Source organism: Pezoporus flaviventris, unplaced genomic scaffold, assembly GCF_033815535.1.
Source record: "Pezoporus flaviventris isolate CSIRO_AGI_PZ_B2104156 unplaced genomic scaffold, CSIRO_AGI_Pfla_v1 ptg000035l, whole genome shotgun sequence".
NCBI lineage: Eukaryota > Metazoa > Chordata > Aves > Psittaciformes > Psittacidae > Pezoporus > Pezoporus flaviventris.
Genome location: NW_026892583.1, coordinates 8,378,075 through 8,403,368, shown reverse-complemented (window position 1 = coordinate 8,403,368; position 25,294 = coordinate 8,378,075). Strand labels below are relative to the sequence as shown.

The 25,294-nt window shown below is 44.0% G+C and overlaps 4 protein-coding genes and 1 non-coding gene across 12 annotated transcripts in view; 1 reads left to right on the top strand and 4 right to left on the bottom strand.

Moving 5' to 3' along the window:
- The window catches only part of FANCM (FA complementation group M), a 74,585-nt gene extending 72,632 nt beyond the window's left edge, over positions 1–1,953 (bottom strand). For 2 of the 3 annotated variants that reach the window (XM_061462440.1, XM_061462439.1), the window contains exons 1-2: positions 1,352–1,953; positions 433–605 (exon numbers count right to left, since the gene is read on the bottom strand). In XM_061462440.1, coding sequence (XP_061318424.1) covers positions 433–605; positions 1,352–1,805 — 627 coding nt within the window. In that variant the 5' untranslated portion in view covers positions 1,806–1,953. The remainder of the gene's footprint in view (positions 1–432; positions 606–1,351) is intronic. The other variant, XM_061462441.1, reaches the window with a different exon arrangement.
- A 69-nt stretch (positions 1,954–2,022) lies between these two features.
- FKBP3 (FKBP prolyl isomerase 3) lies at positions 2,023–6,692 on the top strand. Its single transcript, XM_061462457.1, has 7 exons — positions 2,023–2,177; positions 2,260–2,361; positions 2,442–2,549; positions 2,934–3,069; positions 4,001–4,068; positions 5,924–6,021; positions 6,458–6,692. Exons 1-7 carry the CDS (start codon positions 2,067–2,069, stop codon positions 6,510–6,512), a joined length of 678 nt encoding a protein of 225 aa, XP_061318441.1. The 5' UTR covers positions 2,023–2,066; the 3' UTR covers positions 6,513–6,692.
- Positions 6,693–7,090: 398 nt separating this feature from the next.
- On the bottom strand, positions 7,091–22,451 carry PRPF39 (pre-mRNA processing factor 39). 6 transcript variants are annotated; one of them, XM_061462445.1, is made up of 14 exons: positions 22,322–22,451; positions 19,415–19,781; positions 19,018–19,143; positions 18,259–18,377; positions 17,317–17,484; positions 16,461–16,626; positions 15,722–15,829; positions 13,441–13,605; positions 12,998–13,124; positions 12,637–12,905; positions 11,830–12,014; positions 10,423–10,497; positions 9,695–9,815; positions 7,091–7,883 (listed from the first exon to the last, which is right to left on the bottom strand). In XM_061462445.1, the coding sequence occupies exons 2-14, from the start codon at positions 19,754–19,756 to the stop codon at positions 7,833–7,835; spliced, it is 2,022 nt and encodes a 673-aa protein (XP_061318429.1). In that variant the 5' UTR covers positions 19,757–19,781; positions 22,322–22,451; the 3' UTR covers positions 7,091–7,832. The 6 variants fall into 6 exon arrangements, with proteins under 6 accessions (XP_061318429.1, XP_061318432.1, XP_061318433.1 ...); XM_061462448.1 differs by lacking the exon at positions 22,322–22,451 and adding an exon at positions 18,505–18,667 and having other exon boundaries at positions 18,771–19,143; positions 19,415–19,437; XM_061462449.1 differs by lacking the exons at positions 19,415–19,781; positions 22,322–22,451 and adding exons at positions 18,505–18,667; positions 18,771–18,839.
- On the bottom strand, positions 12,474–12,560 carry LOC133274032 (small nucleolar RNA SNORD127). The gene has a single exon (XR_009745001.1). It is a non-coding gene; the product is annotated as a small nucleolar RNA SNORD127 (small nucleolar RNA).
- A 1,044-nt stretch (positions 22,452–23,495) lies between the features above and the next one.
- Positions 23,496–25,294, bottom strand: part of TOGARAM1 (TOG array regulator of axonemal microtubules 1) — a 35,503-nt gene continuing 33,704 nt past the window's right edge. Inside the window, 1 exon segment of the mRNA XM_061462769.1 lies at positions 23,496–23,755. Within this exon segment, the coding sequence (XP_061318753.1) occupies positions 23,502–23,755 (254 nt within the window). The 3' untranslated portion in view covers positions 23,496–23,501.

Below are 25,294 nucleotides of genomic sequence, written 5' to 3'. Positions count from 1 at the left end.
AAAACCCAAAGAGCTACAAATAATGGAACACAGCATAAAAGATACAAAGAAGTGAACAGGGACTAAAGAGGAATTCAATTTGTGCTGATAGTTGTGCTGAAAATCATGCAAACACACAGATAAAGCAGAACTGCCAACTTCATAGCCATGGGGACTGACAAGGGGGGACAGAAGATTTTTCTCACCTATATCCAAGACAGCACAAAAGTTAATGAATAGAAGTCTTGGCTCTGTATTAGAGGGTGATTAACATAACAGTATTTTAAGAAAAGATTTTTATATAGTATTTTGAAGCAAAATAACCTATAAACTTAAATTATTTGAAAATTAAAATGCCACAGTTCTGAAAAACAATATAAGAAAATTGCAATGCTGCCAAACACAAAATTTTCCACCATTCAAAGTTAAACAAGCACTAAAAACCTGTGTTACCTGACAGTAGGCGTGATTTCCAAGGGCTTTGTGAGCTTCATCAATAACTAAACATTTAATCTCCACAGCAGGACAAGTCCCACGAGAAAGATCATTCACCATTATTTGAGGCGTAAGGAAAAAGACTCTCTTGGCAGTCCATAGATCCCTCCGACTGAGAGCCTGGGTACCTCCTGGAAATTTAAGAAATAATGTTAGCAACAGTTCTGCTGAGAACAAGCCATGGCCTGAGAGGACAGCAGAGGGCTGACAGACACATGTCAGCTTTGGGAAATGAGTGCTTTTTAAAATAGCAAGCACCTTAATGCTAGTCCTATTTTCAGGGAAAAAAAAAAAAAAGATGGATACAATGACTAGGATTTTTTTTTTTTTTTATTAAAGGACTAAATTCAGAACCACAGAAAACAAGGCAAGGAGGCTCAAGACAGCCCGCAGCCACCTGCAGTTTTATACTTGATCTACACCACCTTTGAGAAAGGTTTGCACTTAACAATAGGTTATTTTAAGCCATTAAGGTGATTACTTCACTAAGCAATAAACTGCAGTGTATGGTGCTTGCAAAAACTTTAAGAAAAAAAAAAAAAGCCGTTCTTCCTTGGCTTCATAGAAAGCGTATTTCCTGCGCATTCACACCTCTGTGCAAGGCACTGCGAACCACAGGGCGGCACACCAGAGCTCCAGAAAAAACGTTCCAACACTTCATCATGTTGGTAATAGTATCCTGGGGCTTTAACTGTTGCAAAACCTAAAGTTAATGCCTTAAAAATCTTCTGAACCTAAAAAAAGACCTATTTTCCTCCACTGGGGCTTTTCACACTGTTTGCCCTTGCCTCTAAGCTAAGAAGCCTCGATGTTTGCCGCCTCGCCGAGGACGTAGCTCCCCGGAGCAAGCCCGTCCCGGTCCCTGCTGCCGCCCTACCTGTCATCTCCGCCATGTGCCGGGCCGGGATGCCCATAACGCGGGCGCAGGCCTCCATCTGCTGAGCCACCAACGGCTTCGTAGGGGCGAGGAACAGCACCTTGCCGGAGGGGAACCAGCGATAGAAGTTGTACATGACGACGGCGGCCACGAAGGTCTTACCCAGCCCGGTGGGCAGACAGACCAGCGTGTTCCCCAGCAAGGCGGCGCGGGCCATGCGCACCTGGTAGCCGCGCACTGGATAGTTCGTGGGATAGATCCAAATGGACCCCGCGGCCGCACAGAAACCCGCCACAGGACTCGTGTCCGGGTCTGCCGCCGCAGCCGCCGCCGCCAACAGCAGGTCATCGTCTGCATCTGCTGCTTCCTCCTCTTCCTTCTCCTTCTTATCCGGCGCCTTCCCGCCCGCCACCCACCAGGCCCGAGGTAAAGTGCACTGCCGCCCGCCGCTCATCCTCCTTCAGGGCGCCGCCGCCAGGAGCGGCTCCCGCCCACTCGGAGGTAACGCTCGCTGAGGTACAACACCCGCCATCTTCTCAGCGCCACCGCTTGAAAAGCCCTCGGGAGCCACCACGGGAACAAGCAGGCGGACAGGAGGGCAGTGAACCGGGGGTTAAGGCTCCCCTCGGTCCCGTCTCCCGCCCGTGCGGCCGCTCCCGCGGGGCTGACGGGAAGGCGGGCGGTGCTTGAGGGGGAGGTGGTGGCGGGCGGGAAAATGGCGGCGACGGCGGGTCCGGCGCAGCCCTGGAGCGCTGAGGAGCTGCGGAGTGAGTCGCTGCCCAAGAAGGATATTATCAAGTTCCTTCAGGAGCATGCCGCCCAGGCGGTAAGGGCGGGAAGGGGGTTGGTGGTGGTGATGTGTGTGTGCAGAGGGGTGCCTCTCCGCTGCTCAACGGCGTATCTTGCAGTTCCTGGCGGAGCACAAGCTGCTGGGGCAGGTGAAGAACGTGGCGAAGACGGCGAATAAGGAGCAGCTCATCGCGGCCTATATGCAGCTTTTCAACACTCGGGTACGGGGCCGCGGCGGCGGGACTGGGGGCCGGGACTCGGGCGGTGGGTGACGGTTGCCGCCCCTCTTCATCTCCTCTAGCGGTTCAAGGGCACGGACGGCGCGGAGAAGGCGGCGGAAAAGGCAAAGCCCACTAGGGCGGAGGAGGCCAAGGGGAAAGCAGCGAAGTCTGAAGAGGCCGTGGAAGAGGTCGGTGCGGCACCTCTGTTTTGCGTTGCTTTGGGGATTGTGTGGGGCGGCCAAATCATCTAGGTGTTCAAAAACCTTGTTACAGCAAGAAGTCTGGTGTTTGTATCAAGCCTTAGCCTTGTAAACCTTCTGTGGCTTAAATTAGCAATGGGCCCTTCTCCCAGATGTGCATTTCTTGCACAGCTTCAGTCTTTGCTGAAAACTGTATCAATGCTGATATATTTGTGCCCAAGTATGACTGCCCCACAATAGTACCTGAACATGCCATTTGCTGACATTGCATGTGTTCATTTGGTGCTTCATCTAAGTGGTGGTTCAGTTTTGAGTGTGGTTACTCTGAGCCTAGTTAATGCACCAGTCATAACTCTCTTTTTATAAACTTAGGGGCCACCAAAGTATACAAAATCAATTTTAAAGAAGGGTGATAAGACCAACTTTCCGAAGAAAGGAGACACGGTTCACTGCTGGTATACAGGAAAGCTACAGGATGGAACAGTCTTCGATACCAATATTCAAACAAGTAAGGTCATATATATACTGTTTGGCTTTTGTTGTAAATGCATGCAGAGGAAATTAGCCATTTGTGTGTGGTAGGAGTCCTGATGAGCTGCTTTTACCATCATCCTGTTGAGCTGAGTGGGGCTGGCCCTACTGCCACTCCTGATTTTCCATGAGGCAATGCAGGGCAGTATTTTGGGACTGGCTGGTGTCAAGTGACATTGCTGCATCTTGCCAGACCTCACGCTTGGCATTCTCCAGGCCACAGATAATGTGAAATGCACAGCTATAATCGGAAGAAAGATGGCTCCTGCTTGGGAATTTCCCCTACCTATGGAACTTGACCACCATCAGTATAGTTACCTTCTCTAAATAGCCACATCGTGGTGTACTCCTGTAATAAACCTTTAAACATGGAGGCACTGTAACAAGAGTGATATGAGACAGTACAGTGATTTGAAGTAGTCTGTGGAGAAGTCTGCTGGTATTTTTGTAACAGTTTGTAGATCAGAGGATTAAGGGATATGAAATCCTGCAATACTAGAAGTGCTTTTCCAGCAGTGATACGCAACACTGAGTGGAACAGCAGGGCTATCACTGGAACACTGAGTCATTGCAAATGTTGTATGATGTTGTACGTTTCCTGTAGTTATTTTTGCTTCACTAATATGTTTATGACTTGTATCATCAATTTCAGAAATTCACAAATGAGTCTTTGAGGTTTCCTGGATCAGTATTCAAAAGATGCTCAACAGCTTCAGATCTTGGTGCAACTTCAACATTTAATGTTTTTGGTGCCCAGTACTACATTTTCCCCATAATATCTGATAGTGGGCTAAAAATAATATTATAATTAGATATTTGTACAAAGCATGATCCTAACTCTAATTTTAGACAGTAGAGTGTTTGCTGGTGTGATGTTAAAGCAAATGGATGCAAAACTTGTCTTTCAGGTTCAAAGAAGAAAAAAGCAGCTAAACCTTTAAGTTTCAAGGTTGGCATAGGAAAAGTAATCAGAGGTGTAAGTAAAACATTAATGACTCCCTCAGAATTCTGCGAGGTTTATGATCAGGCTGCACGTTTTGAGCTGCTGTCTTTGATTCTGGTGGAGGTAAATGGCAAGGTGAAAGCATTGCTGACCACAGGATGTAATATTTACTGTTTACGGGTGCTTTCATCCATCAGCAGTGTCATTCCTCTCACAAAGTGGTGTGTGGGGAACAGTGTAACAACTGCATGTTCTCAGGACAAGCACAGTCTCTTGCACATGCCTGCAGTGCTTTGCACAATAGAAAAGGCTGCAGGTTCCTGGGTGTCCCATCGATCACTGTGCATTCATAGAGTCATAGAATCATAGAAAGGTTTGAGTTGGAAGGTACTTTAAAGATCGCCCAGTTCCAACCCCCTGCCATGGGGAGGGACACCTTCCACTAGACCAGGTTGCTCAAAGCCCCATTTAACCTAGTGTTGAACACTGCCAGGGATGGGGCAGCTTCTCTGGGCAACCTGTGCCAGGGCCTCAACACCCCCATAGTAAAGAACTTCTTCCTAGTATCTGATCTAAATCTCCCCTCCGTCAGTTTAAAGCCATTCTCCCATGTCCTGTCCCTAAAGGCCCTTGTAAAAAGCCCCTCTCCAGATTTCCTGGCAGCCTCTTTAGACACTGAAGTTGCTCCAGTGTCTCCCCAGAGCCTCTTCCAGGCTGAACAACCCCAGATCTCTGCCTTTCTCATTCTGTGTGCTTTAGTCTGTCAGAACATTGTTTCTTCTCATCGTTTTTTTTTTTTTTGTGTGTGTGTCTATTTGCCTCAGGGCCTCTTCACACTTGCTTCAGTTCATCCCTTAACTCTGAACTGAATTCTGAAACTCCAGACTCTAGTTGCTGTCATGCACTGAAATGAATTGCAGTTTTGACGCTTTAACTCCTCTGCCGTGGCCAGCACTAAGTGCTAAAGCAGCGCAGGTAGAAGCTGCATGAGGAGGGGTATCTAGGTAGACCAAAAGCACTCAGTAGAAGAGTGTTTTGCACACCCTGTTAGCTTACAACTTGTAAGTTCACACCAGTGTCCATGACTTCGAGTGTCCAGGAGGTTCTGACTTACGTGCAAAGCAAATGAGGTGCTTAAATCTGGCAGCAGCTGCTGCTGTGTGGTGAAATCAGTGTCTGCCTGCACAAGGTAATGACATAGGAAGGATCTTGTCCTTACCTGACTTTAAGAACAAAACAGACCCAACCCAACATAATCTTCCATGTTGCTGCTGGGCAGGGAAGAGGCCTTTAGGGGTGACAGGAGTGTACTGGGAGGGGAAAATGTCCCTGGGCCTTGTGGCCAGCACTGCAGCAGCAGTTGCCTGGGTTTTGCTGCAGTCCTTTGGCATAGTGCTTGTGTCTGTGTGGGTGCCAGGTACCTTCTTTCAGCTGTTATCAGACATGGGCAGCAACTGTTTGTTGTGAAATGCTGATACAGTGCCACAATGAATACAGGCTTTTGACAGCACAGGTGGGTCACAGAGAGGGACAAGCACAGAAATGAAACCAGTCTTTATACATCAGCCTTAAATAAACACTGTTGATGCAGCAGAATGGTGCAGAAACATGGGGCACAGAGACAAGCCCCTTGGTATTGTGTGCGTGGTGGTCTGGTGGGAAACGCATTCTGAAACTGGAAATGCTTCCCTAGCAACAAGCATCATCATGACAATGTAAAGGCATGACTAAATGGAATGTGAAACTGCCCAACAGTGCACACTGGGGTGGGCTGGGGGTTGCAGAGAACAGTGTGGTGTTGCACAAGTATGTGTGAGCAGACTGGAAGAGCATATGGAATATGGTAGTTCTGTGGTTGGTCTGAGCTTGTTCTGGTTTTGTTTTTCAGTGGGATGAAGCCCTCTTAACAATGAGTAAAGGAGAGAAGGCTCAGCTGGAGATTGAACCTGAGTGGGCATATGGCAAGAAAGGCCAACCTGATGCCAAGTATCCTTCCACAGCTGACTTGGGAGCACTTGGTGCAGTCAGGCACTTAACAGAGAGAGATACAATCAGCAGCATTTACTTGTTACTTGTAGCAGGCTTAGAATGTTAACAGCCTGAAGAAACTCAAGTGCACTTAATAGATGGGGAAGGAACAGGCCTGTAGGGAGCCCTGCAATGGAGAAATGAAGGCAACACTCAGGCAGCTCAGATGAGATGCAGCTGCTCCTCTTCTGAGGAACAGGCAAAAGGAGCAGCACAGCCTCACGAACTGGGACTGCACATCCCGTAACAGCTCACATCAGACAGCAGCTGTGGTTCTGTAAGGATTCCACATTAGAATTTACCATGAGGTGGTAAGTCATTCACCAGTGAGTGATGCCTATAGAGGGGGCAGGGTGTGAGGTTGTTTTTAAGCTTCCTTAATGTGTGCAAACAGGATTCCACCAAATGCAAAACTTTTCTTCGAGGTGGAACTGGTGGATATCGAATGAAACGAAGCATTTCCGTTGCTGTTGGGAACCTGTTTACGATCAAGAAAGCTTCTGTCAATGCTCTTGCAACCCCTGGATACAGTTACAGCTGTGGCCTTGTACTTGAAATCATGTTTGTTGTCCCTGCCCCCAGTGCTGTACAGTAACATACCACTAAAGAAAACATAGTTTGTACATGCACGTGCCTTCACGGTTTTGTGTGTATGTTCACCTTGTAATTTCCTTCTGTTACTTGGGAGGGGGGAATTGCACAGATCTCCAGCAAACTGTTACAGGACAAGCACTCCCACCTCAAACTGGCACCTATGGTTTTATTATCCCTCCTAGGGCTGAGCAGCCTGTTACAGAGGAGCATGCGCTTCAAGACCCTGCTCAGGCCTTCAGCCATACACTTCCCCTCACCTTTGGTGAAGCTGCTGCATTTCACAGAAGCACTTGGCCAACAATTTTAGTTAACCTAAATAAGAAGGAAACATTTACATCCCAGGCATTTGTTTGAACAGGAGAGGGGTGGAACTGAGACTCGAGTTCTTACTCCTGGCTTGAATGAGGCAATCAAAGAAAGCTCAGAGGACTACTGAATTCCTTGCTTTTATTATAAAAATGGGAATGATCACTTTGATCAAAATGAAAAAAAGTTTGCTCACACTGTGTACATGAAAAACTCTAAATACAAAAATCATCCCAAACACAGTTTGTGCTTTTTAAAAAAGAATGCAACATCATTTTGCACTGCATTTTAATTGTTGACCCCCACATGGAATAGAAAATACGTACCGCAGCTTGCAAAGGCTGCCAGTGTCATCAAAGTTTCAATCTTAACACCACAAAGAAAGCAGTCTGGGTTGGCTCATGGGCACAGAGAAGGTGTTGTGATAGAAGTAGGTCATTACATATGGCTGGAGAGCAGAGCAGGAGAGGAGTGCTGTGCACCTGAGCTGCTGCATCCTGCAGCAGCTAACGTGGCACGATAGCCTTGGGGGAAACCCAACCAAAGCAAAACCCCTACAGCTTTACTGGTTAAATCCACAGCATCGTCCTGAGACCAAAAAAAATCTTCAGATACCTCCATAAATTAGTGCAGGGAATTAAAAAAACAAAACAAATGCATTTATGGTAAACTACAGTTGTACAGAGATACCATTTATCAGTTACCAGCACACAGATCTTGCTTCACACATACCCTGGGAACACCAGCTCACTTCACATGCAGAAGACCAAAAAGCAGGTATTACAACAGTTCTTTCACATCCCTAATTTAGAAAAATATAACTTCTTTGTATTCCATCTTTGTTGAAACTGCAGCATTCACTCTTCGGATCAAGTCGCATGATAGTACTGTCCATAATTCCACGCGTTCTGGTAATTGTACTGAGAAAAAAAACCAAGAACAGGATAGTGTAAGTCAGATTGCCTATGCTCCACACGGAATCCCCAGTGAGCAGCTGGCTACCATTCCAGAAAGGAATGTTATATTGCAGTGGCCAGCATGGTCACCATGTCACAGCCACCATAGTGAGGTCTCTGCACAGAGAGGTCCTGCACACAGCTGATGCCTCAGGCTGGCTTGGAAGGCAGAAGAACACCAAGGGGTGCTCCCCTGCAGCACAAGGCCCATCAACTCCCAACCACCCTGACCCCCTGCTGCAAGGCATCTTTGTGAAACAAGTGGTTGCAGTCACAAGGCCAGGGCCAGACTTGTACCAAGGGCCAGCATGGAGGGAGTACTGCTGTCCCTCATGGTTTCAGTCACTTAATAAAGACTCAAATGATGAGTCTTCCAGTACAGGAGAAGTCAGGGGCTCCCTCATGTTCCTCAGATATACCCCTTGGTACCTGCTCTGCAGCTCCCTGTCACTTCCCTGTCAACAAGACTTCATAAAAGGCAGGGAAAAAAGAGGGAGCAGGTGGCAAGTGATGCAGGAACAGCCTGTGTTCTAGCTCCACATCCCCCATCACAGCATGTCCAGCAGAGTGGGAGTGACTGAAGTGCCCCAACACCACTCCCTCACACTGAACCCAGCCATCTGCAGCCAGCAGAGACTGTCACCAAGATGGTTCCCATGGCTACACTGCCATGAACTGTGCCCAGGCAGCGCAACCTTCTGGGGACAGCAAGAACACATGCCTCTGCTATTCTCAAGCAGACTGTAAAATGCACAGCAGGCAGACAGTGATGAAGTTACTGTCTCAACCACAGGACGCAGACCACCAGCACTATCAGCCTGCCGCTCCTACCATTCTGAGTTTGGAAACTTGCAGCAGTTCTCCAGGCCCAGTGCTGGGCAGTCTTCCCATGCTGAGGGGGTGAGGCACCTTTCACTGCCTGACTTGGAAAGAACACTTAACCTTGACACAGGCAATTTTAAATCACAGTTACACAATGGCTGGGTCACGTCCCACCTGCAAATGCTGTTCTCACTGGCTTGGCAGGCTCCTTACAGCCTGAACAACAGTTTTCATTAAAATGCTTGAGGAAAAGCATCAGCCAGACTCTCAGTTACTCACAACTCAAAAGGATTAACATTATAAGCCTGCATGGCTCTCATCCCAGCTGAGAGGGCACCAGCAGCACCCACCTTCACCTTGCACAGAAAGACAAGGCTCTACAGCCTGCCCCTTGGACAGAACCACACCATCAGTCTAGAAGGAATCAGGACACATGCTGGAGGCTGCTGCTCCCGCAAAAGGAGGAAATCAAGGTGTGGTACTACCAATTCCCTCTTTAAGCCTCTCAAGGGGACAAAACAACGTCATGCAATAGCAGACCCACGGGCCAAGCTGTTGAATGGACTGATTCTCTATGGACACCATAGCAGTGCAATGGAACCCATACCAAGACATTATGGGAACTACTAGTTAGAGAAGTTAACTACCAAAACACACAGTTAACTGGAATCCCAAAGTGAGTTTCCTGGGCAAAGCGTTTTGCCCTCAGCCAGCAACATCCCTAACAGCTGTAATACATCCCTTCACGTGAAGGGCTGGCACCAAGCTGCTCCTCCTGCTGCACAAGGAGAAATACCTTACAGTCGTGTAACAGGCTACAGGGGAATCAACAAAAACAGAAGCTAAATTTCTACTCCAAGCTTCTAACACTGGGCCACAGAGTCACATGGAAAAGCACAACGTGTGCATACAGAACATGCACGCTGAGCACAGCACCAAAAGTGCGCACCCACCTGGTACCAGGCATTGTAGTTGTATGCTGCCTGATTGACTTGCATGTCTCCATCCATCATCTGTGCCGATGAAAGTGTTGGATCATCTGTTAGCATTTTCTTTTCATCTGGCTCCTCTGACCTGTGAATTTAATACACACTTGTAAATGGCACCTTAGATTAAATGCTGAGCTTCTGGGTGAGAAATGTTGTAATGGATGAAGTTAAGCAATATTTTCAGATGTGGTGCCCTGTCTAAACAGGGAAGCAGAATTTGATTTAGAGAAAGACAGTAGTATATTGTGCTTCAGAACAATAGTTTTGGTTTTTAACTGTTCTGGTGAATCCAATGGGACAGCAGAAGCATGTTTCTGCTTAAAGACTGAGTTATTTTTCCCAGTATTGTTTACCTTTCCTGAGAAACAATTCAGAAGTTACTTTCCAATAAATTCATTTCCAAATATTGAAGCCAACAGTACAGCCCTATTTAGTGTATCTTAAGTGATTAAAAAAATATAGTGGTTTTGCTCTAGCAAGCAGTAGCTTTAAAGCTAAAAAAAAAAAAAGTGTGTATATATATATCATAGACTAAAGAAAAATATAATTTCCAAGACTGTTCTCTGAACTATTTTTCAGCCATCTCCAAAGTGCTTTGTACCAGCTACAGCTCAGTGTAGTCTATGTCCCAGCTACCCTGGACTGCATCAGCTATTGATCCAGCTTACACCGCAGGTGAGCAGACTGCCTACCCGTTCTCCGCTCTCCTTTTCAAAGAATCCTGCTCCTTGAGAAGGGCCTGATGTTCATCATAAGCATCCAGAAGCCTGATGAGGCAAAAAGGAACAGAGCTTTGCTCACCGTTTTCATGCAAATATTTAAACCATTTTAAAACATCTACCTGAAGCTGTAAAAATGCAAAACAATTCTAAATCAAACTGAATCATAATCAATTCTTTATCAGTGATCCACCACAGAGATGGGAAAGCCAAAAACCTTTATTTGACTCCCCAGTGCATAGTGTTTTCTGTTAGCTCAGGAATCCCCAACTTGCTTGGCTTTTATCACACTTCATGTGGTTTTTATAAAGTTCCCCTTTATAATGAAGTTTTCTTAAAATTATGTGTGATACGGCTGCTCCTTCCAGCACCTGCATTCCCTCAGGTGCATGTTGATGCTAAATCTTGGTGCTGCTGTGGATGGCAATCAACATTTCTTTAAGTACTGGAAATCAGTATTACACAAAATTATTACAATTCCAAAGCAGCACCAGTAGCCTTTTGCCAAACAACATGGGAAGAATGTATATTCTGTGCAGCACAAAAGAGTGCTAGCTAAAATCCCCGCTAATAGCAAAGTATCATTTCCCAAAATAGGAAATACAATTCCATCTGCTGCAGACCAGTTTAGGAAAACTGCTGCTTCTGTTCGTATTGCTCTTGGTGGAAACAGTTTTTTGTGTTTATTCTGTGCTCTACTATTATTTGGGAACTGAAAACTTTGTTTTGTTTTTGTCTATCCAGGATCCCAGGCTGGCTGCCATGCCAGTTAGAATGGTCAGAGTCAGCAGGAACTAAGGATAGCTATTGTTAAAAGCACACAAAGCAGAAAAACTAACTCGTGGTTAGCTCTTCCAAGTTATTCAGCAGCGTGTAAATAAAAACAAGAGCTTGTTTTGCAATAGAGAATTAAGAGGAAAAAAGTGTATCCAGTATTTAATTCAAAAGTTGCAGTTCTAGTACCTGATCCCCCACATAAGCACATAGCATTGTTAATCCTTCTGAACACAGAACAATCACATCAATGTGGTTTTGGAAACCTCGAGCAGCAGCTCACAGGGTGTAGAACATCAAATCACACCCTTGTCATAAAACATGTTCCCTTGGAAGAGCACCCTCCTCTAAGACTTAGCAAAACCACAGTAGGAAGTTACAGGCATTACAGTATCCCAGGAAAAAAAAAAAAAAAAGGATAATTTTCTGAAAAGAGATTCCAGATTAAAAAAGGAATTTGGTTTTGAAAAGCTGCTATCCCTCAACAAAGAGCTGACAGCACACAGGAACCACCTAAAGGATGCTACTGATCCAACCCTTCCCTATCCCTTCCACAAGTGCTCTTTGGGTGACCCTAATCTGGCTGTTGCACAGATCACATCTTACTTCTTTACATCGGAACCAAAATCTTCAAGGAATTCCACTTTTCGCTGAGAAAACGTAATCCTCATTTTTATAGACAAGGCGCCATTGACAGCTTTATCAAAGCAGCTCAAGATGTTTTCTTCATTCTGCTTGAGATCGCCGCTGTACTCCATCTCAAGCAAGTTGAGGTACAGCTTTGTATTTTCCTGTGCAAAAAATGCATTAGAAGTTGCAGAGCTGTCAGATTTGGTATTTGACACTGTATCTACATCTACCAGATGAAGAGCAGAATGTTTAAACCACAAATGTTAAGCTAGAATAGTCAACAAGTTTTTCTTTTTACATGGGTCATCTTTGACCTGGTTTGTGTCATAAACAGAAGTGACACTTCAAAGACATGTTTCACAGTGTGACACTACAAAGACAGATGTCACACTTTGCTAAGAGTAAGCTAATAGTATTCAGAGTGCCAAATGTTTCTGTGGTTACACAAAACGGTCTGCAAGTACTGCCTACATGATCCATTCAGTTCACCTTAAGGTGTGAACACGCCTATATTTGAGCTTGTGGAAAGGAAAACTGAAAGTATGAAGCACTTCTGATTCTGATCACAATGCTTCCGATTAAAAAAAAATGCAAACTTCCAGATCTGCAAGCTGCAAGTATGGCAACATCAGGTTAGAGGGACTGTTGTCTCCATGTAGTAAGGGAACACCACATCCAGGTACAAACTCCTGTCATCATTGTTGCCATGGTTCAGAAAGAGAGAAAAATACCATGATCTATTTTTTTGGGGTGTTTTTAAGACAGCAAAGAGGAAACACATACTTTGTCCACTTCTATGGCTTCTGACAGCACTTTTCTTGCCTTTGGAAGATTTTTCTGTACTTTGAAGAGGTGTCGAGCTAATTTGATGGCATAAAATGACGATTCACTAACTGATTTGGCATTTCTAACAGCTTCTTCAAGCAGGTGTTCAGCATCTTCCATGTTTCCATGTCTGCGTTCTAAGCTCACTCTTCGCAAGCGAATCATTGCTAGCCCTAGAATACACTCTTCAAAGGTTTTCAAGATTCTTCTTGCTTCGTCGATGTTGCCTAAAACACCGGTGAAGATGCTTTAAGATATGAGACATCCACAGCCTCTTAAAAACAGAATCCCTCCCAGGAAAAATGACTGCTGCTCTCACCTTGCTGTTCCTCAAAGGCAGCCCACAGCATATGAACCATTGGTTTCTTAGGAAGATGTATAGTGCAAGCCCTGCTGTAGACATGCCTCACGCCTTCAATACTATGATTCTCCATGTATTTGGCATACTATAGTTGAAAACAGAGCAGAGATTGGGAAATTTAAAGCTTATAGTTGTCTTAAAAACATGACAGAACGATAAAATTCTTTTGTTTAAACCCATTCAGCACCTTTATGGAACCACTAGACTAGTTTCTGTAAGGAAGGACGTAGAGAGGCAACGAAGTTGGCATATGCAGCAGTCAAATCTGGTTGCAAGCAGACCATCTCCTAATGCAACAGATATAGTTATATATGAACAACGTTCCACAAGAGTACAAAAGGTTAGTCACTAGATCAATGTATGCCATCGGCAGGAGATGGGTGGTAAACCCCTTCCCTTACCTTAATCCAGAAGTCCTCATAGAGGGCACATGAAATAACACATCTTTCAAAGAGGACCACAACTCTCTCATGAGTGCCATTTTCTATCTCAAATTCTAAGTACTCTTTCCAGTTTTTCAGCTGAATTTTCTCCAGAGGTTTTACGTGAAAGTAAGGCCTCTTTATCTGCAAGAGTCACAGCATGGCAACTTGTGACTAATAAGCACACCATCGAGTTGTGTTAAAAAAAACAAATAGCCACAACACCATTCAAGTAATGGCATTTAAATAAACGGGACATCATTATCTATTCACATAAGTCTGCTGGGGTTACCCAAGTACCGATCAAGATATTTTGCCAACAATTACACTCTGTGCTTGTACCTTGGCTTTTCTAGGAAGATTTTTGAGTGCAAGTGTGTACAGAACTGAGGAAGAACTCACCACAGTTCAGTCCTTGCAAACCTGTGGTGACAACAATTGCTATTGGTCACATACACATATACATACAACTGAAGTACTTACTGTTGTACTAGCGCATAGCCTACAAATTAAATGCAAAATTTGGTTGAGACTAAGAGAAGAAAGAGCACTGAACTGAACTTCACATTAATTATGTACATGAAACTGGTTATTCCAAGACTGTGCATTTTCTGATGCCCACAAGAGGACCTGGGTGGGACAGAGTTCAGCATAGCAAAGTAAAACACTGCTTTGAAGTAACCACAGCAAAGCATCCTTCCAGAGATCTTGTGCTTTTTCTCTTCTTCACCTTTAATTTTACCTGATCATTTCTCTCCTGTACTGCAATATCTCCGATACAAATAAATGAGAATGGATAAAGAACTTAAGGTAATCAAGGAGTAACATTCAATTCTTCAAGGCCAACTGAAATTTAAAGCCAATCACCCCCACCACACCCCTCACTGAGCTCTGTAAGAGAGCCCAATACTCTTTTTCCACTTTGGCAGATTCACAGGCACATTGTTCCCACTAAAATAACAGTAAAACTGGTCTAAGCGGCCTCCATCATTTATGCAATATCCTGTTGCTTAATAACCTCATTTCTGTCCATTACAAAGACTTCTTTATATTTCAAACTCCTCCTCAATCTGAAGAGCAGATATACTCTCTTGATAGAGAAAGCATTGATTCTAGTCAGCAGAGGAGAGGACACCCTCTTTCTGGCATATTTTCTGCAACACGTCCACAGTTTCATCGTTCTTCCATATGCCAATCATCTGTAGCTACGGTTTCTCTTAGTCAAGAAGACCTTACTCACATAACCATTTTCCACACATCTGCATACCTGAGCCTTGCGTACTCTAGGGACGCACCTCCCGAGACAGGTACCTGTACAACAGCAACCCTGTGACACAAAGGGCTGTAACAGCCCTTCAGGCTGCTGTGGACAGGAAGGGCAAACTGCCACCACCCCCACCAAGGCATGCCTTGTCCTCTGCTACAGTACTGCTACTGGTCACGTACCATGCTTTCAAGTTTACATCAAACACTGTTAAGATATGGCTGGACAGAGTGGCGAGACACTTAAGCCTACGTCATGCTTTGCTAGAAAAGCCGGACCTTATGATCCATGTCCCTTCCATGACACCTGTGGCTTACAAGGCATCTGTACAATGTACTCTTTAAAAACAAAAGTGAACTTAAAGCAAGAACCATGTTATGCAACATGATATTCGCCAGGAAGTAAAAAATTAAAAAAAGACTGAGAACTAAAAACTCAGGGTGATTTTCAAAAGTAACCAAACTTCATCCTACATAGAAAAAATTCTGTATGTGAAATGACCAAACAATTAATTACTGTTAACACATTAAAAACAGGAGCTGCACATTATGATTGCCGATTTTGGAAAACCTAACTGATTTCAGGTTTAAGACTGCTATGTTAAAATAGAAAACCACACAAACTTTGTTCTCCTTTTAGGACAGGCTTACCTTTTCAATGAGAATCATCTTCTTGCCCTTAATCTGCATCACCCCAGATGCATAAGGCAGCACTCAATCAACACAGTCTTTCATGCATGTATAAAGGCCACTTACTAATCACCACACCATCCTGTCTCTCTCCAAATACCACTTAAAGATTTTTAAGCCGTCACGTGACAGAGTTGACCTCACAAGTTGCCTTTTCACAAGAAAAATGGCAGAGAAGTGAAACTTGGTCTTTGTTCAAAGCCCACAAGAGTTTAGATTGTGTGACCTGTTACTCAAAATTCCTAGCTCCCAGGCCTCTGTTCAGAGCTCTTGTGCACACTGCCTTACACAGGAAAAACAAACTTACCGCTTCTTCAAACGTCCACCTCTTACTGACTTCATGTTCATTGTGGTTAAACATTTCTTGATGAATCTCAATGATCCTGTGCCTCATGTTTTCTATCTCAGTGATCAGCTAAAACATAATTTTTAAAAAGATAACTCAGGTAGACACCATATCACCTTTGTAAATGCATTTCATGATGACAGAAATATGCAGAAATTAAAACTATCACAGATGCATTACACTCTACCCTGAAGACAGGATGGGACACTGCCCCCAGCACAGCTCTGCTGAACAGGGTTTCTATCTGAAGCTTTGCTCCTATGCCACAGATGATTGAGATCAGAGATTAGTTTGGATCCCAGTCAAACTTAGTGTCAGTATGTGTTTGTTTTCAGTCAGCAATTCCCTTGGATAGTCAAGTGTTCATACGCCCATGAAGGCTCTGACCTGCAGAGAACATTGCTGATGAGGAGCTTTCTTAGACCACAGTTTCTAATCTCTTAATCTGGAAGAATTAATTAATTCCTAAAATTTTGCACATCACTTATTTCACTTCTAAATTCAATTTCTTTAATGCCTATGAAAACACTGGAAAGGTGAATCCTGTAAGAAAGTACTTATCACACAAGCCAAAGAGCAGTGATAAGCAGAACTATGGAAACATCTCAGCTACAGATATGCTAAATTCTCTGCAAACAAACTTGTCTTTCAGGCACACAGTAAGGAACAGAACACCAGTGAACACCCCCTGCACCTGTACCTTGGCAGGGTCAGTTATGTCTTCAGCACCAGAGGGCAGGTCATCACCAGGCTGCGCGTCCTCCCCGCTGTGGCCATTCACAGACGCTAATTCTCTACGCAGCTGAACAAACTGCTCAGTAGTCAGAAAGTCTCGAGGCAAGTTGTTCTGTATGTGTTCTTTAAACCTAAGAACAGTTAGAAACAAGTCAAGTTTCATACTGCAACATTCTGATTTACCAGAGCACAGTAACAAGTCCTAGTGGGATTTTGCATTACTTTATCAATCTAGAGCCACGCCAAGAATGCAACTTCTGACAACACATACACACAAAATGCAACTTCTATCACCTATCAGACTTCAAAATTCAAAGAGAAATGGAAGGATGATGAACTGCAGTGACAAAGACAAATCACCTGCCATGTAAAATTAATGGCTAAGGACAATCCAGAGATACTTTACTTCCAAACACAAAAGATCTGTGGCAACTATGGGAAAGACTAGTACATAATATAACTAAGGTTTCCCGTTTCCTCTTAACCAGTCCATTAATAATGCAGAATTCCCGTCTAAAACTTAACCAAGTATTTCTCTCTTGTCAATTAGTTTCAGGAGAGCACTGCATAAGGAATTAAAGTTCAAAAGTGCTCATTCTGATTTTTCAATCACATCCTCTGCTCTTCCTCAGCAGCATTTGTGAATTTATCTAAAACCTAATTCCTACAATGTGGATGAGTACTTTGAAGCACTTAAATAAGTACATGAACTTAAGTAACTATTTCAAGTTCCTGTTCCGAGTGAGCATTTCCACGCTTACAGAAGTAGATTAGTGTATACTTAAGAAATGCACAGCATTATATCTTTGTTTTCTCTTTACCTCTGGAAGTGATGACTGTACAGCTGCGTTGGAATTCCAAGGATGCGGTCATAGATGGATGTAACTTCCCTTAAGTTTCCCTGTTCATTTTCCCAGTTTATATACATTTCCCACAGTCTGTCAGAACGGAAGTCTGTCCCGGCAGCTAAGACTGCATGTTCATAGGCGCTGAAAAACAAAATAATTTTACAGTTGTTTCTGGATGCAGTGACAGAACAAGGAAGAAAACTTCTGGCTCTTCCTTAAAGATTATGAGCAGCATCCTCTTTTACTTGCAACCACACTTATAGATATTATTTAAATTCTTCAAAGTATTTTCTAGACATCTGTAGCAAGATCTCTGCAAAGTTTGTACTCATTGCTTTTTAACTCAAGCACTACCACAACAGAATAAAGGCAACACAAAAAGCTACTCGCAGGAATGCAAGACATTAGGGAAATACACAACCTTTACCACTTTTGTCAAGATTCTAAAGGCCTTACTTGAGAAGTTTAATACACAAAAGTCATACATCAATCATGTTGCTAGAAGCTTCAATTAAAGATCAAATAAGGTCTGAGATCAAACCTAAGTCCATCTTACTCTAACGAGGACCAATGCCAGCAACAGATGAGGTCAGACACATTCTAGCCATACCTTGAAAACCTCCAAGTAACTGAATTCCAAAAATTCTATGGAGAACCTGCTCCAGATCCCCATAGAATACTGCACAAAGCATTTCCTAATGACTAGTCTGAAACTCTCAAGTCGCAACTTCTAACCCTGGTACCACATTGTATTGTCCACCCATTCTTAGGGAATATTGCTTCATCATCTACTAAAAGTCCTTACAGTAATGGCAGTAACTACCTTGACCCTCATCTTAAACATATGAATCTGATTATACTGCTACATAACATACATACAGGCTTCCTGAATTACTTAGTCTGTGTCCAACTTACCCTCGAATTGTACTGCTCGTTTCAGGATCAGCAGGGTCCAAAGTCTCCTTTAAGAAGTTTATATAATGTATCCAAAGATCAACACTAAGAGGAATTGCCTGAAGCCCTCTGCGATAAACCTATGAAGAGAACATGAACTGTACTTCAAATACGTAATGGTGTCCTAATAGAGAGGCAACACTGTGTTATCCGGTGAACCTTAGAAATACTAATTACTGGAATTTTGTTTAAATAATCTACCATTACCATTTGGGTGGAGGTTGGATAGAACATGGCAATGTTCTGATCTCCACGTGCAGAGTCTTGATCTTCAAAGCGCAGCGGTCCCTGCATTCTGACCAGGTTGTGTGGGCAGGCTTTGGGGTACAGACCATAGGGCACAGACCCATTAGAGCATCATTGACAGCGTCTGACCAAAAATGCAATAAGATGCAGCAATTGTGACCAGCAAACCAACTATATTGTTTCGAAAATGAATAATAAATGTAAGTGACAGAAAAGCCCTGCCCTACTTGTTAAGCTGCAGTGTAATACAGAGGCTTGCACTGCAAAGCTTGACAAACTGTAGAGGTTTAACGCACCTGCCAACAAAGAGAGAAAACATTAGCTACAAATGCCACAGATGTGACAAGTGCAAACAAAATCCCTACAAACCTGGCCACAGATGGCAGGTACTGGCAGCCAAATGACTTGCAGTAGGTTAGTCATTGTTTGGCTAACAGGACCAATGGCAATAGCTGCACCCAGCTACCTACATACCTCGTCAGACTGCTTAACGTTGTCATGTCGCTTCTCAAGGTCTGCATACTTTTTCCAATATCCATAGCAATATGGATAATGTGTGAAAAACCTGTCAAATGCTTTCCTGGCAGCTGGTAAGTGGTTCTGCAAGAAATACACAATAAAAGCAATGAATCCTTTCCTTTAAAAACCCTTTATGTTATTCTGAAAACAATTACTACTTTAACATTTTCTTAAAAGCAATAGTTTTTATTGTGTGATCTCTTCTGACAACACTGACAAGGGCAACTTCTTCAAACAGTACCCATGAAAGCCTGATGTACAGCTCTAGACTGGTCGCTGGAATATCTGTGACTTGTTTGGGTTTTCTTTGTTTATTTCTTGAAGGCTAAGGAGAATAGGGTGCTATACTAACCTCCTGCTCTACGTACTGTAGTAGATATACCCATCCTGTGAAATCCTGGGGATTGTCCTCTACTACTTTCCAGAACTTGTCAAAATCTGGAGGAAAGCCAGCCTCAATATCTGTTGTCTGTAAACTTTCGATATCAGGAATTTCACTCTCCTGCATGTTGTCTGCATTCAGGCCAGGGGAACTATCAGGTGATTGTTCCATCTCAGTGACACCTATAATTTCTGTACTGAAGTCCATCTGCTGTTCTTCTGTTGCTGTTTCGGTGCTATTGTCTGTGTTCTCATTGCTTACAGTTGGTTTCTCCTCCTCTGTATTTTCTGTGTTGTTCTCCATAGCTGACATTACTGCTGTTTAGTAGTACTAGATCCTGCAGAAACAAAAAGATTCAGTATTCCTGCAGCAAAGATTCAAGTAGAACTTGGGCTTGAATTACCACCTAAGAGTCTCCCAAGTGCTTCAGGCATTCATGTATTTCACCACAAACCCCCAGCAACTGGATCTGCTTCTCACATGAGCCTTATTCACAAATAAGATAATTTACAATTAATAGCAATCCTACATTTTAACATCTGCACATACAAATCTTTGTGGGTTTTCTAAAAACCTGTCACAAGTTGCTACGGAGGTATAAAAGTGAACCAACCCAGCTTTCCTATGCAAGTTGAACAGTTTATTCCATACAGAGAATTACATTCAAATTTATTCAATTATCCTACTTAATACAAATTAATAATTTCTTTGCAAAAGACATGTATGTTTAACTGTTCCCTCAAAGCCAAGCTGAACCAGATTACATGGTAACTCTGCAAAGAAAAGAATTCTTGTCCTCACTCAGTCCATACGTAAGATGCCTAAATAAGCTAACCAGCAGAGGGCCACACACAGTGTTCAGGCTAGCCCCTGACACTAGTCACTCACCCCCATGCAACACTTACTCATCAGGTGCTTCCTCCTGCCCCTCAGGACAGACTCCATCTTCCTCCCACTCTTTATTTTGATCTTCCTGCCAAACGCTGCTGCCCAGCCCTCCCCTCCTCCGCAAACACCAGTCCAGCCTCACTGCCCAAAGCCTGGCCACAAGGCACTCCACTGGACCTTCTCCACATTCAAGACAGACCATAATGACCTATGGGTTAAAGGTAATGCAGCACCTGCATAGAATACAGTAGCTTTGAGCTGTGAATCTATTTTGGATGAAGAACAGCATGAGACTATCAGCCTCAAACGCACTGTAGCAACTGCCACTCCTATTTCCCTTCAGTTCTCAGAGCAGAAGCAGGTAAGTTTGACATTTAAAAGTCCCCACCCCACTCTGCATTGCCACAAATCTTTCTCACTGAAAGCCTAAAAAGAGAACAAACCGTTTGCTTTCACTTCAGTGAGTACAATGATAGGTCATCAGTAATGTAACAGGAGCAAAATTCTTGACAGGAAGGAAAAACTTCTCTACTCTATCTTTAGCAGCTTCAGTGCATGAGATAAAGAGTTCATGCTGCCCTAGTTCACCAAGCCGAGTTACCTTGGTGTAGTGTTAAAAAGTCCACATGGTCCACTCTGGGAGTTTTCTAAAAACTGTTTTTTTAAAAGTAACTATTTCTGTTCTCCATCGTATATATCACCTGGTAATCCTAAACACATAATTTCTTTCCTTTAACATAAACAGTTCATAAGTTTGCAACTTCATGTTGTAACTGCAGATCGCTGCATCTGCATCACTGAAAAGAGCCGCTACTATTCAGAGCTCATCTGTAAAGATGATAAAATCAGGGTGTCAGAAGCATGTGCTATACAAACAGCAGCCCCAACTCCTGAAAAAATATACTTTAAAGGATATTTACAGCTCTAAATTTTTGAGAAAAACACAATTGTTTTTAAATATGCAATAATGCACAACCTAAAATTATTCTGGTATTTGACAGACGTTTTCTCCCTCTAGCCGATTCAGATGTATTCCAGCTTAAAAACCTACCCCCCCAAATTCATCCTGTCTTCACATTAGGGGGAAAGTAAAAAAAAAAAGACAAAGGATGGTACTAGACTACCTCTGGATATGAGGCTTCAAACAAAATGTTAACGTCTGCTTCGCAGTTTGCTTCCTACTCAAGGTGCTCTAAACCCATCCCCAGAAACCAAGACATCCCCCAAACTCACTAAGGGTTATAGCTGCCGTGAACAACTGGTTCCTGGAACCAGACGAATGTCCTTGCTCCAGGCAGCTGCGAAAGCAGCAGGCACAAAGCCAACACACGTCAAACACTGACAACCATGGAACACAGTAACTCAATTCCAAGAGTTTTTACATCGCTCGTGCTAAATAACTAAATAAGCATATCAGATAACCACATACCTAATTTTAAATCTTTTATGCCAACATATATTATTTAGCCTGTTTCAACCAAACGTTTATTCTTTGCAATACTGGCATTTATAAACATGAATTAATACAAAACCATCCCGGAAAGCCCACAAACTGGCAATCACAAGGAGTTTCCGGCCTCAGCTTACGCCTCCGCCCAGACCAGTGTCACAGCCCTGATAAGGGAGCCGCCTGGAACCTGCTGGCGCTGGGCTGCGCTGCACTGGCACTGCTGCCCCGGACCATTCTGCCCAACCACTAACGTTTCGGTGGCCAAAATCATAGTCACAGCATCACAGAACGGTTTGGGTTGGAAGGGACCTTAAAACTCATTCAGTTCCAACCCTCTGCCACGGGCAGTGACACCTTCCACTAGACCTGCTTGCTCCAAGCCCAGTCCAACTTGGCCTTGAACACTGTCAAGGATGGGGCAGCCACAGCTTCTCTGGGCAATCTGCGCCAGCGTCTCACCACCCTCACAGGGAAAATATAGGAAAAAAAAAAGAAAAAGAAAGTAAAGAGTAAAGAAATACAATGACAACGTAACAAACCGTGAAGCACTTAAAGGCTTTGGGCTGGTCTAATGTTTGTCCAGAGATCTCGCAGTTGTTCCAGCACATAAGGATCATACAGGTTTCCCTAATCACAACGTTCGTTCCGTTAAGCGCCAGCTGCGGGCTGGTTTACTCCAGCGCTCGGCAGTCGCTGGCGAAGTGAACGGCTGAGGCGGCAGCGGGTGCCGCACGCCCGAGCGCGGCCCCACCACATAGCGGCTTCGGCCCAGCACAGGCCCCCGACGCCCGACTCAGCCGCTCGTCGGGGTGGGCGGAGACCAACCCACCGGAGACGAAGGCGGGGACCCAGCCTAACCCCTTCCCTTCCCCCTTGCAAGTCTGGCGCTCCCCGCAGCTGCCCCATTCCCGATCCCCCGGTCCCGGTACCTGCCACAAGACCAGTAACCACCTAGGCCGCCGCACGCTTGCCGCCGCTAGGCCTCAGGAAGAGCCCAGTGCGCGTGCGCCGCGCATGCGCCCACCCTGCCCCTCCCTCCTTTCCTCCCGCCAAATGGCGGTGGTCCGGGCGCTCTCCTTCCCACCTCCCCCCCGTCGGGCACGGAGGCAGCGCCCGGAGCGCTACAGAAATAAATTCTTTTATTTGCATCAGGTTCCCGAGTAAAACGCGACAGTAACGGCGGTGGGGGACGGGTAGGTACCACGGCCTCCGCTCTACCACTGCTTCCGAGGAAAAGGCTCGTTTTCATCACAGCGGGGCCGTGCTTTCCGTACCGATGAGCATGCACAGCCAGCAAGCCACGTTACAGTACCGTACCGCAGCCACAGCACGCTAATACCCACAGCTGCAGGCGGGGGTTGTAAAAAATACATGTTCTTCACAACTGCCACACCAAACCCTGTTGTGCTATTTAACTGTCTCCAGGATTTTCTTCCATTTACCGATGTAAAGCTCAGTGCTAAAACCAAGTCAAAACGTGTCAGATATATTTATTCATTAACAATCTATTACTAGACCTAGGGTGCTGTGCTGTGGTCTCTAGAGAAATACACAGATTAAGGGTGACTTCTCCATCCCGGCACCTTCCATGCTCTCCCAGCGACGACCCTTCTTCACTAGAGACACCAGCACAACAAAAGAACAGGGGGTGGTGTGGTATGTTTCCATATAAACAGCAGCCCATCTGTCCCAGCTTCATGCATGAATGGGATCGTTACTTTAGCTTTCTGTCTTCAAAAGTTCTTCTAAAGTCTTCTTGATGTATGGTGACTGAGCTGCAGCGTGAGTTAAGAGACTTGGTCCCATATGTGCAAAAAGTGCTTTTGACAGTTTTGCTGTGGCTGTCCGAATGTTCCCTCTGGTTCCAGGCAAAGAGCCACTGTTCGTCATGTTTCCCAGGAGGTGCCAAAGGACAACTAGAACTTTCTGCTCCACACTCTTAGGCTTCCGTGGATATAACTCCATCACAATATCTGCAAGAAAGACAGCAGGTCATCAATCGGTGTTTGAAGACTTCTCTTTAAAGCACAACTCAGAAGTGATGCCCTGCTCTAAGAAGTGTTTAAAATCACTTTATGTCAAATCATCTTCTCAAGCACTAATGAAAGAATGCTGAGTATACACAAGAGCTTCTCTGTTGCAACACCATCAGAACTCTGATAAAAAATACCAGCTTTGCCTACAAACACCCCTTTTAGCCTCTCTCAAGAGTTCACACAGTCATACTTGTACTGCTGATAATTACAGTTTTCCATTCTTAAAATTGAAACAAGAACTTTTTTTCAGGTTTGGTTCTTTTTTTGATTTACGTTTTTTTTTTTTTTGTTTGTTTGTGTTTTTTTAAGTTAGAATTATCATAGGGACCTGTATTTCTCTCAGAGCGCTGTGTAGCATCTCATATTTTATGATTTCCACTCTGTCTATGAAATACTTAGTAGGTTTTTGAGTTTAAGGAACAAAGTAGCCTTATAATATAAATATCTGCAAGATGAAGCTTTTCCCTACTCAGACAATTGCATCAGGAATTAAGTGTTTCATTTGCAAATGTTTGTCTTTTTGCTAGAATGGACTCCTCTGATATACAATACAAACTACTCCCCCAAAATACTAGCAAGAGATGGACTGTTTAAAAGCTGATTTCACATATAGAAAGCAGAAATTTAGGAATATTTCAAGAACAGACTGTCTGTTATGTTTAGTTCAATTTCACAGCTACTACATACGGAACTACTCTGAAACTAAGCCAAACATACTGTTTGAGTCAAGCCTATTTCCCATAAAGATATCTCTTGTTCACTTAAAACAGCAAAAGGAAATTCAGCACTTCTGCTAGTAATAATCCCCAATATTAAAATGTGTATATAAATTTTAATCCAAATTTGCCTTTAATTTTTGAGTAAATTTGTTCTTAAGCTTTAGGAACATGACCATTCTGTGGTCATGCTCAGCTTATGTCCTTTATGGCTCAAAGCCAGTATGTATTACTAAAAGCCTTAAAATGAGAAAAAGAGCAACTGCGAAAAGCAAAAAAGGTACAGAAGTGAAATTCAGGAGTTAGTAGGAGCCAGCCTTAGAGAACAGTGTATTTTCTGTGCTGGGAAACCCCAGAAAAAGCAGATGCTCATTCTTCAAGGCCAGGCTGGACAGGGCTTTGAGCAACCTGGTCTAGTGGAAGGTGTCCCTGCCCATGGGTTATGTGGGAACTAGGTGATCTTTAAGATCCCTTCCAACCCAGTGTGATTCTATGATTCCTAGTAAGTTTATGTGGATGTGAGTACTGCTCCTCAGTCAGCTCCATGCCTCCCACCCTACACAGGAAGAAGTGCTTGCTGACCAGGCAGAGTGCAGCGTGTGGGTACCCAAGTCTTGATACTGACACAGTGAAACTCATTACAAAACAAACCTCATTCTCTCTGATTCCATACTAAATTATAAGCTTAAGGTATTTATAAATATCTTCCAGGTATTTACACATCTTCCATCTGACTCCATAATAATAAGCTATTGTTTGA

Excerpts from the sequence above, each read along its gene's own strand:
- FKBP3 (XM_061462457.1), top strand. The coding sequence starts at position 2,067 with ATGGCGGCGACGGCGGGTCCGGCGCAGCCCTGGAGCGCTGAGGAGCTG. Across the intron at positions 2,362-2,441 it reads TGCAGCTTTTCAACACTCGG|CGGTTCAAGGGCACGGACGG; the intron begins GTACGGGGCCGC and ends CATCTCCTCTAG. Across the intron at positions 6,022-6,457 it reads AAAGGCCAACCTGATGCCAA|GATTCCACCAAATGCAAAAC; the intron begins GTATCCTTCCAC and ends GTGTGCAAACAG.
- PRPF39 (XM_061462445.1), bottom strand. The coding sequence starts at position 19,756 with ATGTCAGCTATGGAGAACAACACAGAAAATACAGAGGAGGAGAAACCA. Across the intron at positions 17,485-18,258 it reads ACGAGCAGTACAATTCGAGG|CGCCTATGAACATGCAGTCT; the intron begins GTAAGTTGGACA and ends TTTGTTTTTCAG. Across the intron at positions 13,606-15,721 it reads GGTGGACGTTTGAAGAAGCG|ATAAAGAGGCCTTACTTTCA; the intron begins GTAAGTTTGTTT and ends TGACTCTTGCAG.